Source organism: Lepidochelys kempii, chromosome 3 (assembly GCF_965140285.1).
Source record: "Lepidochelys kempii isolate rLepKem1 chromosome 3, rLepKem1.hap1, whole genome shotgun sequence".
Taxonomy (NCBI): Eukaryota; Metazoa; Chordata; order Testudines; family Cheloniidae; genus Lepidochelys; species Lepidochelys kempii.
In genome coordinates, this window is record NC_136382.1 from 187,502,621 (window position 1) to 187,520,575 (window position 17,955).

Here is a 17,955-nt window from a genome sequence, read left to right on the forward strand (position 1 = left end):
GAGGCCCCCCCAGACAAATATGTTATCCCAGCTGATATTCTGCCCTCTTCCTGAATATGTCCCCCTTATTCTTTAGCCTGTGCTGCACACATACCATCCTGTTACTATTAATCATTAATCATAATCATTAATCATACAGATGAAATACTGTGGTAATTCTGACTTTTTGATTTAACTAGCCCTGGGTGTTAGTGTGTTGCAACTTTTGCATAATATTTTAATCTATACAAAACATTGCACCACAGTTAAGAAGCTTGCTTTTTACTCTTGTTCATGACAATAAATAGTCCCCTTTCAGTTTTCTATGAACTGAAATAATACATGGGTCAAGACTTTCTGGGCCAATCGCATGTAAATTGAAATACCACTATGGAAGTCAATGGATCTATGCTGATTCACACCAGCTGAGGATCTGGCCAATTTACAGTTATTCAGTATAAAATATCTTAAAAGACTAAATAACTCACTATAGGAGAGAGATTTATTTATTAAAAAACTTTGTACACCAAAGTATAAACTATTACATTTTAAACCAGAAATAAGAGAAGGTCTTACATATTACAAGGAAAATGTATTAATTCTTGAATTACTATGAACACTGTACATGAGAAACAAAAATCCAAGTTATAGAAAAACAGAATTAGGACCAATTGCTTGAAAATATGGCATAAAACATAATAATCAAGCAAATGTGCTGAATTCTAGGTATACAGTTTTGTATTTCTGGAAGAGTAGCATTTAAATTCTGTCTAGAAATGCAATATCCCTCTACACAAAAACTAATAGTACCATTCTGATAAACAAGCACTGATATTCATACAGAAATATTTCTCAGTTTGATGATTTTCCTTTGAGAGTTTCACTTACTGTTGAAGTTTTTCTATCATATCCCATTTTTCTTGGAAAGATCACATGTTACTGTATGGTATGTTTTAAAAGTCTTTACATTTATCAGGTCCTTAAGAAACATCTAATGCAAAATATTTACGCCAAACCAGATTAAAAAACCAACTTGATAGTGCATAAGTGTCTAAAGAAATAATTTTTATTGACCTTTATCCTTTCTTACAAGGCAATTAAAAAGAAGAAATACATTTTAACCTATCAGAAAGCTTTTATTTTGTATTTCATTAATTCTATATTATTATTTTGAGATTCAGTGTAACTGTGCTAGAACTTAAAATCTATTATAAACAACACAGGAGATCACCTTTTAATTGTATGACCTACTTGGCTAGGAAAAGTAAAGTTTTACAAAATACTGTAAGCATATATTTCTTGTACAAACGTGTAATATGTAGATGTCTAATCCAAGTACAGTAATTAAGGCAAGACTTTAGTCTTTATACAGAAAGTGACAATATCCACATTATAATATGGAACACATGTATTAATTTTGAATTACAGGTATATTGTGTGAATTATAGATATTGATTTACTAAATAAATTTTTAAAAAAGCAAAATCTATAAATAAAATAGTAAGTGCTTTCTTTAAGATAATATTCTTTGGCTGCTTTAGGTGCCTGTGAAGGGTTAATAACTAAAATGCGTAAGGTCCCACTATTATTGTTAATCTTAGCACTGAACTTGTACGATAGTTCAAACTGTTGACCGTCAGCATCTCCAGATCGACAATATGTTCTCTTGGTCCTGATAGTGATTTCACCAGTACAAGCATTGCACTTATTGCGCTTGTTTGCTGAAAAAAAAATAGCAAAGATAAAACTGTTTCATTCAGGCAAATCTGAAATCATTCTTTAGTTACCTCCAGACACTGCTTCACTGTAAAATGGTTCATCTCTGACATCATCAGATGCATAACTCAAGCATTATTTTAACATTCTAAAATAACCATGACAATATTAAACTGGATTGTTTGATGATTGTACATAGCAGATATAAGGTAATATGTGAGGCAAAAATTGGATCTCGGGAGCTTATAAATAATTTTCCAAAAGGAACCAAAGAAAGGTGAGATTTCTTTCAAACATTTATAAAAGTAGTTGTTTTTGACATCTTATTATTCCATTTGCATCAGCCCAGTCTACAGAGAACCATCACAAAATGGTCAAATGACAAGTGAATTCTAGTTTCTGTGGTTTGTTTCCTGAAACTTTTATAATCCTCCTGAAAAATAAAGGTCTTCAAACCCCATCAAAATGAAACCTTTGCTGCAACCTTAGCTGTGGCGTTGCTACCACTCCATCATAATACGTTATGTATATTTTAATGAAAGCTGAGATTCTGATCTCATCATATGACTGAAGGAGCTGGGGCCACAGGCATGGATTTATAGTGCAAATGTCTTAATCCAGCTCTGGTCTGAGGTTAGAGCATTAGATCCCAGACTATGGCCATTTTTACTTTTTACAATAGAGAAAAGAAATGTCATACAAATAAAATATATTAAAAGCTAAGAGCCAATGGTGACCACTATAGTACAGATACACTGGAGAACAGAGTGAGGCATAAGGAATCCTTTCATAATTCTCCCCTCCAAATGCAGGACAGCCATAACCTGGGTGCTGACCTTGGGAATGCAAGATGTAGAGGGGTGCCATCTGGACCTCTGGCAGGGATAGCAACCCCTCTCTGCATTCTAGGATATCTATGGTGGGTATATTTAAGCAGCTGAAGCAAAAGGAGGAAGCCCTTCCCTCATTCCCCCTTTCAGGGACTTAATGCCTACAGACACCATGCTGTGCACAGAGCAGAACCTCCTCCTTGCCAATCTCAGCATTGCTCTGCCTTTTAAGAGTCATAATTGAACATCAGCTTTGACCCATTACACTGAGGGCATCTTTCAGCCCCAAGGATAGACTGTCACTAAATCACATCTCAGTTTCCCCAAACCAGCAGTCTAATAGTTCATTTTCTGGTACCAAAGAATTCTTCTCCTAGCCATTTGGTTGTCATATGGTCATTTGGGCATCTACAGCTCAGAAGACCACAGCAGTCTTTATAGCTCTCCTTTTCCATCAAGGACTTGCCTCTGTATTTATTTTCCAGGTGATTATAGTGAATACTTCCTCTTATGAAAGGAAACATAATTTGAAGACAATGGGTTTACATGGGAATAACTGAGGTCTTAATCCATCTTGCTGAATCTTATTATCAGTGATGATGCACTGAATGAAAAGAACCCAACTTGATTCTCAGATCAGAGATTGAGTTTGCAGGGCTAATAGAAGAGAACATCTTTTTACTTGTAAAGTGAGCACATTTAATAGGGAAATTATAGAGACACAATAAATATAGGATGCCAAAATACCATTTTTTACAGAGCAGAATTGTTTTTATGGCTATGAAAAACAGCCAAAGCACTGTAGCACTTGGCTGTACCAACACATCTCCCAATTCTCTTTGCACCCTTGCACTGGTCTGCCTCCCTACAATACTTACTCGCAGGTAGAACTCTCCATTTTCATTTCCAGACTTAATCCGGAAAGTGTTTATAGTATTGGGATAAATAGTGGTTGCCTGAATTTGGAAGATATCAGAGGGCACAGTTCTGTCTGAACGGATGCTCATGTATTTGTACACAATAGAGTATGGCAGCTCTCGACAAATGGCATTGGAAACTGGGCAAACACAGCGACTGAAAAACAAACAAAAATGGATCAAACTTCAGTCATGTGCAAATTAGCAAGATACTCTTTCAGTTGTAATTAGCAATGCTGCGTATTAAGGATAATCCTACAAACTATGTGTGGTTTTTCTTACTTCTCAGATGTCAGGACATAAGGTTCTTGACAAGGATTTCTTGGGTAACAACGAAATCCACCATGATAATTCCAGCACATTTCATCCTCTCTGCATTCATTAGTAGTCTCACATTCATTTATATCTAGATAGGAAGGAAGGAACCATATCAATTTCCAGTCTAAGTAAATGTAGATGGAATGCAAAGTTGGTATGAAAAAACCTATAGGGAGTGTTTTAGTTTAAAAACAAACAAAATGCCTCCTGCTTCTGCACTGAGGACACCCAACACCTCTGCTCCCCACCTCTCTAACGCCTTCTGAAGTAGGATTCTTCTATGCAGAAACTGAATGTATTTATTGAGTTGACTCTTGGTTTAAATTGACTGAACACATCCAGTAGACCAGAGGTTCTTAAACTGTGGTCTGTGGACCACCTGTGGTCCGCGAGCTCCATTCAGGTGGTCCGGGGATAGTTCCCTCTAAGGTGTGTGCCTGGGCAGCTGCACATGAGAGAATGAAGGGCCACCCACCTAGTTAATGGAGACAAGCAGGTCTGGATCCACTAATTAGGTGCCTGGACCCTGGAGAAGATGCACTTGTAAGGTGAGATGGTGCGGGGGAGGGGAATAAGAGGTAGGTGGGAGCAGGCAGTGGGATGAGAGGAGGGACTGGGGTAATTTGGGATGTGTAGGGCTGTGGTGGCCAGAGAAAGTGATGACTTTCCCCTGCTCCAGGACTGAGGCTGCTGGGGAGAGAGGGCCCTCCTTCCCAGCCCCAGCTTGGGGGCTGCCACAGCAGGGGAGAGAGGGCACATCCATTGCATTAGAAAGGTAAGACTACTGATATTAAAATATGAGTTGTGTGCTTTTATTTGTAGAACAAAAAAAGTTGTTTTTTTTTATATAGTGTTTTTATCCAAAGCCCTTTACAATAGTTAGCTAATAGTACAAGCAACATTTGGAAAGATCATCAAGTGGTCCGTCGAGACCCTCAGCAATTTTCAAGTGGTCCGTGGAAAAAAAAGTTTGAGAATCACTGCAATAGACTAAAGAAATATATTAAATTATACTATATAGTACAAATGTACTGATGTATTAAGAGTTTGCTGAGATATTTGTTAGAAGATTTCTGGTGAACAGGTAAAGGGTGGGCATCAATAAAGGAAGAAGATCAGGCTTAGTTTGTGGGGCCTCATTTATGAATTGCCTGGCTTTCAAAGGCTTATTTTAATTTTTATATACATAGAACATTCTGTCAATTAGGTTTTATTTAACTGATATGTTTCATCTTTAACTCTTAAAGTTTTTTGTCTGAGAATACCCTTTGGTTTTTTAGAAAGCGTTTAAAATACAGATGGGTGCAAATCTGACCCAGGGTTTCCCCCCTGCCACCTTCCTTTCATAGGTTTCTTGAACCTGAAGCTGGTAGAGCACTTACATTCTGTAGATTGACAGTAAGGAAGGTAGTAGATTGATTCTGGGGAAGAGACGGTTCCTGTGCTCCAGCACTGACAGGGTGACTTACAGGGGGTGAACTGGGGTTTTGACATTCCCTTTACCCATCCAGGGCCACAACTGGCTCAGTGACCCTCACCTATCTTCTTGACTTTCTAGTCTCCTGCCCCTACCCATATGCCTTCTAGTGGTTCTGCCAGTTTGCTGTGCCTGCCATTTCTTCTCTCCCAGCCTTTCTCCCCCACTGTACCCATACCTACAAGCCCAGAGCTTATTCTCTAAATGTTGTTGGAGCCCAGCTGCCCTGTGCTGGGCTCCTGTGATGTTTTGCATTCAGTGTATGCCATGCCAACCCCATTTATCTGTAGATTGCAGCCTGTTCTAAACATCAAGTCATCTTTGTCTTGCATGACTGGTAGGGAAGTAAATATGCCACAAGGCTTCAAATAATCAGACAGAAATGGAGATTCTACCTTTCTGATGGGGTTGGGTGTGTCCACCTGCCTCTTATACTTTCACCTCTTGCAGAAGGTGAAGGTCCTGTCCCAGAAGGCAAAATACAGCAGTACCTGCTCTATCTCACCAGAGAGGAGTTGGGAGAATCTTCTAAGAGTGGTGCTGAAGGAGCTGGTATGTCAAAGAGCAAGGATTTGAGGGGAGTGAGTGGGTTTGTGAAGATTTCACCACTCTCTGACCCTCCTGATTGGAGCTATGAGTGCCTGCAGTTAGGGGAGAACAGCTGTGAGTGGAGCTGAGAGTGTCTGGAGCAGAAAAAGTGCAGGTAAGGGGAACGCTGGGCTATGAGGAGGTGGAGATGTTAAGGAAATAATGACTAGTGCACTTTCTGCTCATGTAGTCAGTATTAATGTTCAAGACTTTTTTTAAAAAGTGGCAAAAATGAGATCACACAAGTCTGAAGGGTTAGCTGAATCTATAATTTCTGCCAAGACATACCAAAGTTTTCAAAACACCAAATAATAATAACAAATTACCCTCTAAAATTAATCACCAATCCATCCTCAAAATACTCAAAACCACTCATTATCCTTGAGAAGAACTGAATGAAATGTTTGAAGTTTCTAGACCAAATCTCTTAAAGGAGATGAGTTTCTAAAAAAAACCCACTCTTACAAAACTGAAAAGTTATTTTGTCAACTTAAGCTCTAGTTAAAAACCAAACAAAACCAACTTAGTCTAAGACGACAGTATGCATGAGAAATTTATGGTGGAGGGCAGCTTGTAGATAAGAATTGTCATATTCAGATTTAGAACAGAAGCTTAGTTACAACTTCAGTTATGGAGTTACTGCGGAACCTCCAAAATAGTGACAGAATCCATATGTGTTATTTCCTTGTTCTTTATTGAGAATAATTTGCAAAATTATTAAATTCTAAAAATCAAGACTGCTTCAACAATTTTATGGCTTATATAAAGTACAGCTCTTGTAGTTAGTATACTGTGCTGTTTGTTTGATTTCACACTACAGACTACTTGCCAAGGTGAGAGCATTGTATTTGCATTTAACATAAGCCCCATCTGGCCTGTAGTAGAGGAAGGGAAAGAAAACTGATTTGAATGTTGATATGAGTACATTTGTTTTATAACTATACCATACAGTCAATATGCTTTTGAAAAATTGTCACACCTTTTTTCTGTTATTGGAAAGAACAGTTGTCTTTCACTTGTGGTGTGATGAGACGTAGGAGTCTATGTAAAATGAAACAGTTGATGTAAATCCATATTTAGATACTGTGACAAAGCTCTGTCCTTGCCTCCGTGGGTCCCACGTTTCCTGGTGGATTTCGCTAGCCTCAGAGGCTCACTGTGACCCTGTACGTAACCCTTCTCTCTCTAGAGACAAGGGTCACAGTCTATTGAGCCATTTTCATCATAAGCCAGTGAGGGAGGTGAGGAGAAGCTATCCTTCCTTGCACAGTCTCTGTTGTCTCCCAGTCTCAGTGATTAATCGGCGGCAAAGCGGGGGGGGAGCCCGGGCCCACCCTCTACTCCGGGCTCCAGCCCAGGGACTCTAATAGTATCAGCTATGGTAGCTGACCTTTTAGAAACATGACATGTACAATTCCCTGGGCTACTTCCCCCACAGCAGCGCTCACTTCCTCAAGCTCCACTTCACCCTTACCTCAGGGCCTCCATCCTTTTGTCTGATATGGTGTGTAGTACTCAGCCTCTCCAACAGCACAACTTCCTTCCACACCTCATGACATCCACACCCCCTGGGCTATCTGGGAGGCTTTTAACTAGTTTCAGCCAGCCCCTGATTGGCTTCAGGTGTCCCAGTCAACCTAGCGTTCTCCCTGCCTTCTGGAAAGTTCTTAATTGGCCCCAGGTGTCTTAATTGACCTGGAGCAGCTGCCATTTCACTTATCCTGGTACCAGGGATTTGTTTAGCTGGGAGCTAATATATCTGTCTCCCACTACTTTTCTATAACCATCTGGCCTTGCCCCGTCACATATTGCCCCCCTCTGCTCAACACCATAGAGTTGGGCATCTTGGGATGCCAGGCAGTATGCTCGTGACAGACCATCAGCTTTGCCATGGTGGCATCCAGCCCTGTGCCGTATGCGGAACTGGAACGATTGGAGGGATAAGAACCACCTGGTGACCCTTGCATTCTTTTCCTTATTCCACTCCATCCACTGGAGGGGTGCATGGTCCGTCACAAGAGTAAATTGCCAGCCTAAGACGTCATAACGCAGTGTCTCCATAGCCCATTTGACAGCAAGGCATTCTCTCTCGACTACTACATATTCCTGTTCTCTTGGGAGAAGCTTTCTGCTTAGGCAGAGGATCGGGTGTTACTCTTCTCCCACCATTTGTGACAGAACTTCCCCCAACCCCACCTTGGAAGCGTCTGTTTGTAAAATAAATTCCCTGTTAAAGTCCGGGGCTATTAGTACGGGGTCATTACAGAGGGCCGTCCGAAGGTCTGTGAATGCCCCCTCTGCTGCATCGGTCCACTTTACCATGTCTGGACCTCGGGCCTTCACCAGGTCCATTAGGGGACTTGCCCGTGGCGAAGTGGGGAATAAAACATCGGTAGTAACCTACCATGCCTAGGAACGCACGGACCTGCTTCTTTCGGGTTGGCCGGGGCCAGTTTTGAATTGCCTCTAGCTTATTCGTTTGGGGCTTCACTATGCCCCTTCCCACAATATATCCCAGGTACCTAGCCTCTGCTAGCCCTATGGCACATTTAGCAGGATTAGCAGTGAGGCCAGCCCACCTTAAGGTGCGCAGTACTGCCTCAACTTTCTCCAAGTGGGTTCCCCAGTCTGGCATCTCTATGATGACATCATCCAGGTATGCAGCTGCATAACTAGTATGGGGGCACAGCAGCTTATCCATGAGGTGCTGGAATGTGGCTGGGGCCCCATGTAGCCCAAAAGGGAGGACGGTGTACTGGAATAGCCCATCCAGGGTGGAGACTGCTGTCTTTTCTTTCGCTTCTTTGGTCAGAGGAGTCTGCCAGTACCCTTTTGTCAGATCCAGTGTAGTCAAGAATCGGGCACTACCCAGTCGGTCAACCAGTTCGTCGATGCATGGTATGGGGTATGCATCAAACTGGGATATTTCATTCAGTTGGCGAAAGTCATTACAGAATCTCATGGCACCATCAGGTTTAAGCACTAGAACAATTGGACTGGACCACTGACTGTAAGATTCTTCAATAACCCCTAATTCTAACATTTTCTTTGCTTCGGCCTTTATTTCTTCTCTTTTGGCTGCTGGGATTCGGTAGGGTCTCAATGTTACCTTGGCTCCGGGGATCGTGCGGATATGGTGATAGGTCTCAGTCGTCCGCCCTGGTTTTGTAGAGAACGCATCTCGGTTGCGATTAATCACGTCGGCTGTCTCGATCTTTTGGATTGGCGTCAAGTCGGATGATATCCTTACTTGCTCGTGTAAGTTATCCTCCTGGGGAAGGGTCTCCTGCATGACTAAGCATGCCTCTCAATTGTGCCAAGGTTTTAGAAGATTGATGTGGTAAATTTGCTCCGATTTCTGGCGGCCTGGCTGCCGCACCTTATAGTTCACCTCTCCCATGGCTTCAATTACTTCATAGGGTCCCTACCACTGGGCCAACAGTTTACTTTCTGCTGTGGGCACCAGTACCATCACCCGATCCCCTGGTTGGAACCATCGAAGCTTCGCTTGGTGGTTATAATGGGTTTGTTGGGTCTCCTGTGCTCTCTCCAAGTGTTCCTGTACAACGGGCGTAACTCGGGCTTTCCGATCTCTCATCTGCAGTACATGCTCAACTATATTCCTTCCAGGATTTGGCTCCTCTTCCTAGGCCTCTCTGGCCATATCCAATATGCCCCAAGGGTAGCACCCATATAGTAATTCGAATGGAGAGAAACCTGTGGAGGCTTGTGGAACCTCCCGGATGGCGAACATGAGGTAAGGCAATAGGGTATCCCAATCTTTCCCATCCCGGCTCGCCACTTTCCTGATCATGGCCTTGAGGGTCCTATTGAACCTTTCCACAAGGTATTGCGGGTGGTATACAGAGGTCCGTAGGGCTTGTACATGGAGCAATGAACAGAGATCTTTCATCAACTTGGACATGAAAGGTGTCCCTTGATCAGTCAGTATCTCCTTGGGTAGCCCAACCTGGGCAAAGATCTGTACTAGCTCCTTAGCTATGGTCTTGGAAGCTGTGTTGCGTAGGGGAACAGCTTCCGGGTACTGGGTTGCATAGTCCAGTACAACAAGCACATGTTGTTGGCCCCAAGCTGTCTTCTCTAGGGGCCCTACCAGATCCACGGCTATCCGTTTGAAAGGAACCTCTATTATTGGAAGAGCTATCAAAGGAGCCCACAAGTGCGGGGGAGGGCTATGTAACTGACACTCCGGACAAGAGGTGCAGTATCGCCGGACATCTTCATGTACTCCTGGCCAGAAGAACCTCCGCAGGATCTGTGCCTGGGTTTTCTCTACCCCTAGGTGTCCTCCAAACAGGTGACTGTGGGCGAGACTCAATATGGCTTTTTGATGTTTTTGTGGCACCAGAAGTTGTTGTATCTCTTGCTCCTGCATTTGCACCACACGGTACAGGAGATCTTTCTTCGCTATAGAGTAAGGTCCGGGACCCTGGACCTTCCCATCCACAGGTATCCCATCGATCTCAGCCACCTCTTACCTGGCGTTATCATATCTGGGGTCCTCCGCCTGGTCCCGTCCAAAAGTCTCTCTCCCGGGACTAACCTGCCCAAGCTCCCAGGGGCAGGCTTCTGCTTCTTCCAATGGCTTGCCGCCATCATGGCTGGGGGCAGCCTCTGGCTCACCTTCTGTGGTGGAAGTTTCTCTGTTGGCTGCTCACGTCCATCTGCTTACTAGGGAGGTCTCCTGGCCCTGGGTCAGGATCCAGGTTCCCAAGGCCTTCACGGCCTTCCTCTCTTTATTTGTCTTCTGGGTCTTTCAGGGGGCTGAGAACAGATCCTGAGAAATCTCAGCGAACATCGGGGGCTGACATTCCCCCGGTGACGAGTCGCTGTCCTCAGGGTCCCCACCTCCCTCCAGCCTCTCCAGGGGGAGTAAATCATCAAACCCTGGATAGTTCCTCCCAATGACTACAGGATATGGGAGTTTAGGAACTATGCCCACGGTCACGTCAATGGGGTTTCCCTGAACCTCTATCTCCACTGGGATGGTGGGGTAATGGCTCATGACCCCATGCACACACATCACTGCTACGCGTTTGGCTTGTAGCAGCTGACTACTTTTTACCAGCTTACCTGATATGAGGGTGATAGCACTCCCAGAGTCCACAAGCGCTGTAGTCTCTGCTCCATTTATCCTCATTGGCCTGGTGTAATTATGTGGGGCTAATGCGACCCCCACGAGGTGGATAAGGGAGCATGGGACCTCCCAATCCCCCAAGTTACATTGCATAGGCTCCTCGGTGCTGGGACACTGTGCTGCTATCTGTTCCCACTCCCCACATGCATAACATCTATAATTGCTTTTAATCACTCCCCTATCCCGGGGGTTCGGGTTTCCCCCGGCTCAGGCCAATCCCTTCCTTCTGGGGTCCTTGCTGGTTTTCGCCCCCCCCCCCTTCTTCCACCTAGGACTCCCCGGGGGTTTGGCTGCCCAACCTTCCAGGGTTGGGGTCGGGTGCTTGCTTCGAAAGGGGCCTTTCTTGGGTAGTCGGGTCAGTTCCCTGGGTGTCATCCGTCTTTCTACCAGTGTGATCATCTCGTAGTACGTGGACGGATTGTTCTGGCCTACCCATTTGCAGAGATCTGGCGGCAGTCCCCGCATGTAATGGTCGATGACCAGGGTCTCCAAAATCTCCTCCAGCCTGCACACCTCGGGCTGTAACCACTTCCGCGTGAGGTATATGAGGTCGAATAGCTGGGACCTCAGGGGTTTGTTCTCCTGGTATTTCCACTCATGGAACCTCTGGGCCCTTACCGCTGCCGTTACCCCTGATCGTGCTAGGATCTCTGCCTTCAGACGGGTATAGTCAGTGGCATCCGTGGCAGGCAAGTCAAAGTAGGCCTTCTGGGCCTCTCCACACAAAAAAGGGGTGAGAATGCTGGCCCTCTGCTCCAGGGGCCATGCCTCACGCTGAGCAGTCCTTTCGAATGAGAGGAGATATGCCTCTACGTTATCTCCTGACATCGTCTTTGGCAGACAACCAGTGCCCCTCAGGGTTCGCGTCCCATCAGATCCCCAGGCCTGGGTGGTGAGGAGCTTCAGCTAGTCCACCACCTCTCTCAAGACGGCACGATCTTGGGTCACCTGGCTCATCAATAATTGATTGTTTCGTGCTGTAACCGCATAGACTCCTGTTGTGCCATTGCCTGAACCCAGGTGGCCTCCTGTTGGGCTGCCATGGCTTGTACCAGAGCTCTTACCACCTCCTCCACTGTGGTACAAAGCAAACAAACAAACCAAAACAAACAAACAATCCAAAACCCTAGTGCACTTTTTTTTTAAAAAAACCTCTTTCTTCCACCACATTGTGAACAAAATCCCACTCCTGACACCAGTTGTGAAAAGCTCTGTCCTTGCCTCCATGGGTCCCACATTTCCTGGCAGATTTCGCTAACCTCAGAGGCTCTACGTAACCCTTCTCTCTGTAGAGACAAGGGTCACAGTCTATTGAGCCATTTTCATCATAAGCCAGTGAGGGAGGTGAGGAGAAGCTATCCTTCCTTGCACAGTCTCTGTTGTCTCCCAGTCTCAGTGATTAATTGGGGGCAAAGCAGGGGGGAGCCCGGGCCCACCTTCTACTCCAAGCTCCAGCCCAGGGACCCTAATAGCATCAGCTATGGTAGCTGACCTTTTAGAAACATGACATGTACAATTCCCTGGGCTACTTCCCCCACAGCAGCCCTCACTTTCTCAAGCTCCACTTCACCCTTACCTCAAGGCCTTCTTCCTTGTGCCTGATATGGTGTGTACTACTCAGCCTCTCCAATAGCACAATTTCCTTCTACAGCTCCTGACATGCACACCCACCTGACTGGCTGGGAGGCTTTTAACTAGTTTCAGCCAGCCCCTGATTGGCTTCAGGTGTCCCAGTCAACCTAGCGTTCTCCCTGCCTTCTGGAAAGTTCTTAATTGGCCCCAGGTGTCTTAATTGACCTGGAGCAGCTGCCATTTCACTTATCCTGGTACCAGGGATTTGTTTAGCCTGGAGCTAATATATCTATCTCCCACTACTTTTCTATAGCCATCTGGCCTTGCCCCGTCACAATACCTGAACAACTGGCTTGATTTGCAGAGGTACTCATCTCTCTCTGTATCAGGCTGCTTGTTTAAGTGCCTAACTATGGATGTAGGCGTCTAAATTTACTACACACCCATGTTTGAAAATTTTGTTCTGAAATCATAAAAATTCCAAGAGAGATCAGAATTTTTTAAAAAATGTAACTCATGTAAGTTATGTGGCAATTGTCAAGCAATGTTGTACCCTTTCTTACTCTAGTATACGGGTAATCCTGTTACAAAAGATACACACATGCACTATTGCAGTACTTTAAAATGTTAAAATCCGTTCACTTACCTTGACATGTTCTAGCTCCTACCACCTGGTACCCCTCAGGGCAGATGCATGAAAATTTCCCAGGCTCATTGACACACTGATACTGGCATATGTAACTTGAAGTTCTACATTCATCAATATCTGGAGAACAGCAAAATAGCTTGAACTTATTGTCTTAAAAACCTGTCTTATCACAGAAAGTATTAATATATTAATTTACTATTACTACACATTAGCTTTAACAGAAGTAAAATATATCCAGTCTGAAAGAAGGAAGTTCTCCATAATCTGAAATGAATGCGCTACGTTTAAGCAACTTAAAGTTGTCACCAAAAAAGCTAATTCTACTGGGTATATGTAACTCTCTCTAAAGATCAGATGTTTAAGAAATATACTCTAGGAAACAGAGATTAAATGACAAAGTGTTCAGAACAGGTTTGGGAAAATAATTTTAGAAAGTCATTTTTTAGTGTTCCAAAATGTGGGTGGTTCCCTCTCCCCCCAACCCTTGATCAAAGCATTGACCACTTTGGTTATTAGTTCAGGGAAAATATTTTGCCCTGACGTATGTATGCAACTCCCAGTGTAATCAATGTGAACTGCTCTTGAGAAGAGGATAAGGATCATTTTCTCCCTTCAAATAGTATTGGCTACATCCTATTCTCTTTTGCCTTCCGTAGCTTTCCCTAACTGACTAGCTGTCAGTAAAAGCAATTTAGGATGGAATTTAATTTTATTTAACAACTTATGTGATATTTCTGAAAAAATAGATGAATCAATAGAATTAGGGGGTGTCTTGACATTAGCATAATGTGTTTTATCATATTGGAGACCTGAGCTCAGTCTTTTACTCTTGGACTGGGAGCTCTTTGGAGACATCATGTCTAAGGCTTGCTCCTGCTCCCTATGATCCAGTGCGGCTCGGACAGAGAATCATAGAATCATAGAATATCAGGGTTGGAAGGGACCTCAGGAGGTCATCTAGTCCAACCCCCTGCTCAAAAGCAGGACCAATCCCCAATTAAATCATCCCAGCCAGGGCTTTGTCAAGCCTGACCTTAAAAACTTCTAAGGAAGGAGATTCCACCACCTCCCTAGGCAACGCATTCCAGTGCTTCACCACCCTCCTAGTGAAGAAGTTTTTCCTAATATCCAACCTAAACCTCCCCCACTGCAACTTGAGACCATTACTCCTTGTCCTGTCCTCTTCCACCACTGAGAATAGTCTAGAACCATCCTCTCTGGAACCACCTCTCAGGTAGTTGAAAGCAGCTATCAAATCCCCCCTCATTCTTAGAATCAATCATAGAATCATAGAATATCAGGGTTGGAAGGGACCCCAGAAGGTCATCTAGTCCAACCCCCTGCTCAAAGCAGGACCAATTCCCTGTTAAATCATCCCAGCCAGGGCTTTGTCAAGCCTGACCTTAAAAACCTCTAAGGAAGGAGATTCTACCACCTCCCTAGGTAACGCATTCCAGTGTTTCACCACCCTCTTAGTGAAAAAGTTTTTCCTAATATCCAATCTAAACCTCCCCAACTGCAACTTGAGACCATTACTCCTCGTTCTGTCATCTGCTACCATTGAGAACAGTCTAGAGCCATCCTCTTTGGAACCCCCTTTCAGGTAGTTGAAAGCAGCTATCAAATCCCCCCTCATTCTTCTCTTCTGCAGGCTAAACAATCCCAGCTCCCTCAGCCTCTCCTCATAACTCATGTGTTCCAGTCCCCTAATCATTTTTGTTGCCCTTCGCTGGACTCCCTCCAATTTATCCACATCCTTCTTGAAGTGTGGGGCCCAAAACTGGACACAGTACTCCAGATGAGGCCTCACCAATGTCGAATAGAGGGGAATGATCACGTCCCTCGATCTGCTCGCTATGCCCCTACTTATACATCCCAAAATGCCATTGGCCTTCTCGGCAACAAGGGCACACTGCTGACTCATATCCAGCTTCTCGTCCACTGTCACCCCTAGGTCCTTTTCCGCAGAACTGCTGCCTAGCCATTCGGTCCCTAGTCTGTAGCTGTGCATTGGGTTCTTCTGTCCTAAGTGCAGGACCCTGCACTTATCCTTATTGAACCTCATCAGATTTCTTTTGGCCCAATCCTCCAATTTGTCTAGGTCCTTCTGTATCCTATCCCTCCCCTCCAGCGTATCTACCACTCCTCCCAGTTTAGTATCATCCGCAAATTTGCTGAGAGTGCAATCCACACCATCCTCCAGATCATTTATGAAGATATTGAACAAAACTGGCCCAAGGACCGACCCTTGGGGTACTCCACTTGATACCGGCTGCCAACTAGATATGGAGCCATTGATCACTACCCGTTGAGCCCGACAATCTAGCCAGCTTTCTACCCACCTTGTAGTGCATTCATCCAGCCCATACTTCCTTAACTTGCTGACAAGAATACTGTGGGAGACCGTGTCAAAAGCTTTGCTAAAGTCAAGAAACAATACATCCACTGCTTTCCCTTCATCCACAGAACCATTAAAATTAAACCAGAAATATTGAACCAGAAAATTAAGTGCTGATTGTATAATCGTCAGGAGATGCTGTTTGGACATCCCCTTGCATAAAAGCAACTCAAAGGCACAACTGTCTCTTCTTTAGAATGACAAATGTAAGAGGATTTGTTTAGAGCAATTTTACACCACACAAAGTTATCCTTGTTTAGGTTTGCCTCCATTTCTAGTTTGTCATGATAATCTGTATTAGAACAAACACCATTCAAGTTAGTTTCAGGAGTAAGTTTTCAGAAGTGTGTCCCCCAACCCAGGTGTTGCCTGAAAAATGGGTGTATGCAATTTTGTGTTTGCAACTGAATTGTGAGTACACATCTGAGTAGCAGCATCTCTACCTACCTGAATATAGGTACAACTACTCACACTTGTGCCTGCAATTCATTCTGGCAGGTGCAAAAATATGTCAAATTTTATGGCTGCAAATTTTATGGCCACCAATAGGGATGCCAGACCTCAGTCTGACTAGAACCACCCCCATACCTCTTAATTCACAGAATAACTTCTCAGAAAAAATGCAGACTCAGAAAAATGGCAGTTATCATGTACTATCATCTTTCTATTATGACATTATGTATAAAACAGTATGCATCTGATGAAGTGAGCTGTAGCTCACGAAAGCTTATGCTCAAATAAATTGGTTAGTCTCTAAGGTGCCACAAGTACTCCTTTTCTTTTTGCGAATACAGACTAACACAGCTGTTACTCTAAAACGTATAAAGCGTAGTTTACCTTCACAGTTGATTCTATCACTGCTTAACTCAAATCCTGGATTACACTGACAGATAAAAGAACCAAGTATATTGTAGCATTGTTGTGCACATGGGTTGTTGGCATCACATTCGTTTATATCTGAAAGGAAAGGTTACATATCTTCATGCACATCTTGTTCTTTGTATCTGATAATTAAGATGATCAAATTATTAGTCCTTAGATTGGGTCCACCACTTTGCAAAAGTTAGAAGAATATATCAATAAAGATTTTGCAGTTGCTGGAACACTGTCAGATCTGTGCTCTTCATTCCTTGTAGAAAAACTGGAATATTTTTCCAGGAATGAGAGTTATTCTAACATGTAATGAACTCTTCCAAAAATGTTTAGTACAGCTATTAAACTCCACATTCCAGCATCTTTTTTTCCATGAAATGCCAAGTCAAGGTATGAAATGCCAAGTCTATGAATAATTGATATAAGGAACACATACTGATAAGACTCTCAGCATGCAGTGGTTAAGATTTTATCTGAGATATTTATTACTCTTAAAATCTGTTCTTTTAAATTCCATTACAATTATAACATGAGCCGTTTAGACCAGTAGAGAGTTTTGCAGAGCTCTAAGGCATAGACCATATTGGGGCAGGCATTTTTTTGATGCTAGATTCTTTCCATGATGTGCCCATCTTAAGAACATGTGTGAGGATACTGCAATCTGAAAAAGGGGGCATTTTCAATGGAAAGTTATGTACAGGAACCTGCAATACCCCTCTCTGGGGTCTTTAACACTTATTTTCCATACACTGTTGACTAATTTATTTATGTGTACCAACTTGAATATAGATTTTTAGTGTACACAGAAGAGGAATACAAGAGAAAATACTTTTCATTCACATCCTAATGTGTTTTGTCAGATGCAACCATTATTGAACTTTTACAGTTTTAATATATAAACAATGTCAGAAATATTCAGGTGCAGATATAACTAATACAACTGACAAAATTCACTTCTCTATCAAAATGTCTATTAAAATCAACCATTCATCAAAAATTCAACTGGGGAGTAAAACATTTAGCCCATATATGTTTAAAAAGTGGATAGGGAGGAATGTCTGTGAAGCATTTTTTCTGTTAAATAGTTTTTGATAAAAGTGCAGTGACATTTGTGAGAACAATGTTATCAGAAACACTAAACAAAAAGACAGAAAAAACAAATTTATGTATATGCTTCTCTAAAGTTTATCCACTCTCAAGAGGTACAAAAGTTGTTACACGAATGTATCTACTCTGGATTTCTGAGGTGTCATACAAATATTACAGTTAACAGAGATACTCATTGCAAACAACAGTTCGCCACATAATATAGCAAAAATTGCAATCAGCCATTTGTAAAGTTTCCTTTTGAGATGAGACATGTTGAGCTTTGAGGCTGGTAACAGGAGAAGGATGTGCTGTAAAGGATCTTTCACGTTTCTTGGTGCTATAGTAACACAAATACCTGAAGAAATATTCCTTGTAAGCTATGGGCTCTCCT

At 43.2% G+C, this 17,955-nt stretch overlaps 1 protein-coding gene across 4 annotated transcripts in view; it reads right to left on the reverse strand.

Annotated features, from left to right (window-relative positions):
• Positions 1 to 467: 467 nt before the first annotated feature.
• The window catches only part of EFEMP1 (EGF-like fibulin extracellular matrix protein 1), a 94,271-nt gene continuing 76,783 nt past the window's right edge, over positions 468 to 17,955 (reverse strand). For 3 of the 4 annotated variants that reach the window (XM_073339336.2, XM_073339338.1, XM_073339339.2), the window contains exons 7-11: positions 16,440 to 16,559; positions 13,202 to 13,321; positions 3,725 to 3,848; positions 3,404 to 3,599; positions 468 to 1,700 (exon numbers count right to left, since the gene is read on the reverse strand). In XM_073339336.2, coding sequence (XP_073195437.1) covers positions 1,542 to 1,700; positions 3,404 to 3,599; positions 3,725 to 3,848; positions 13,202 to 13,321; positions 16,440 to 16,559 — 719 coding nt within the window. In that variant the 3' untranslated portion in view covers positions 468 to 1,541. The remainder of the gene's footprint in view (positions 1,701 to 3,403; positions 3,600 to 3,724; positions 3,849 to 13,201; positions 13,322 to 16,439; positions 16,560 to 17,955) is intronic. The other variant, XM_073339337.2, reaches the window with a different exon arrangement.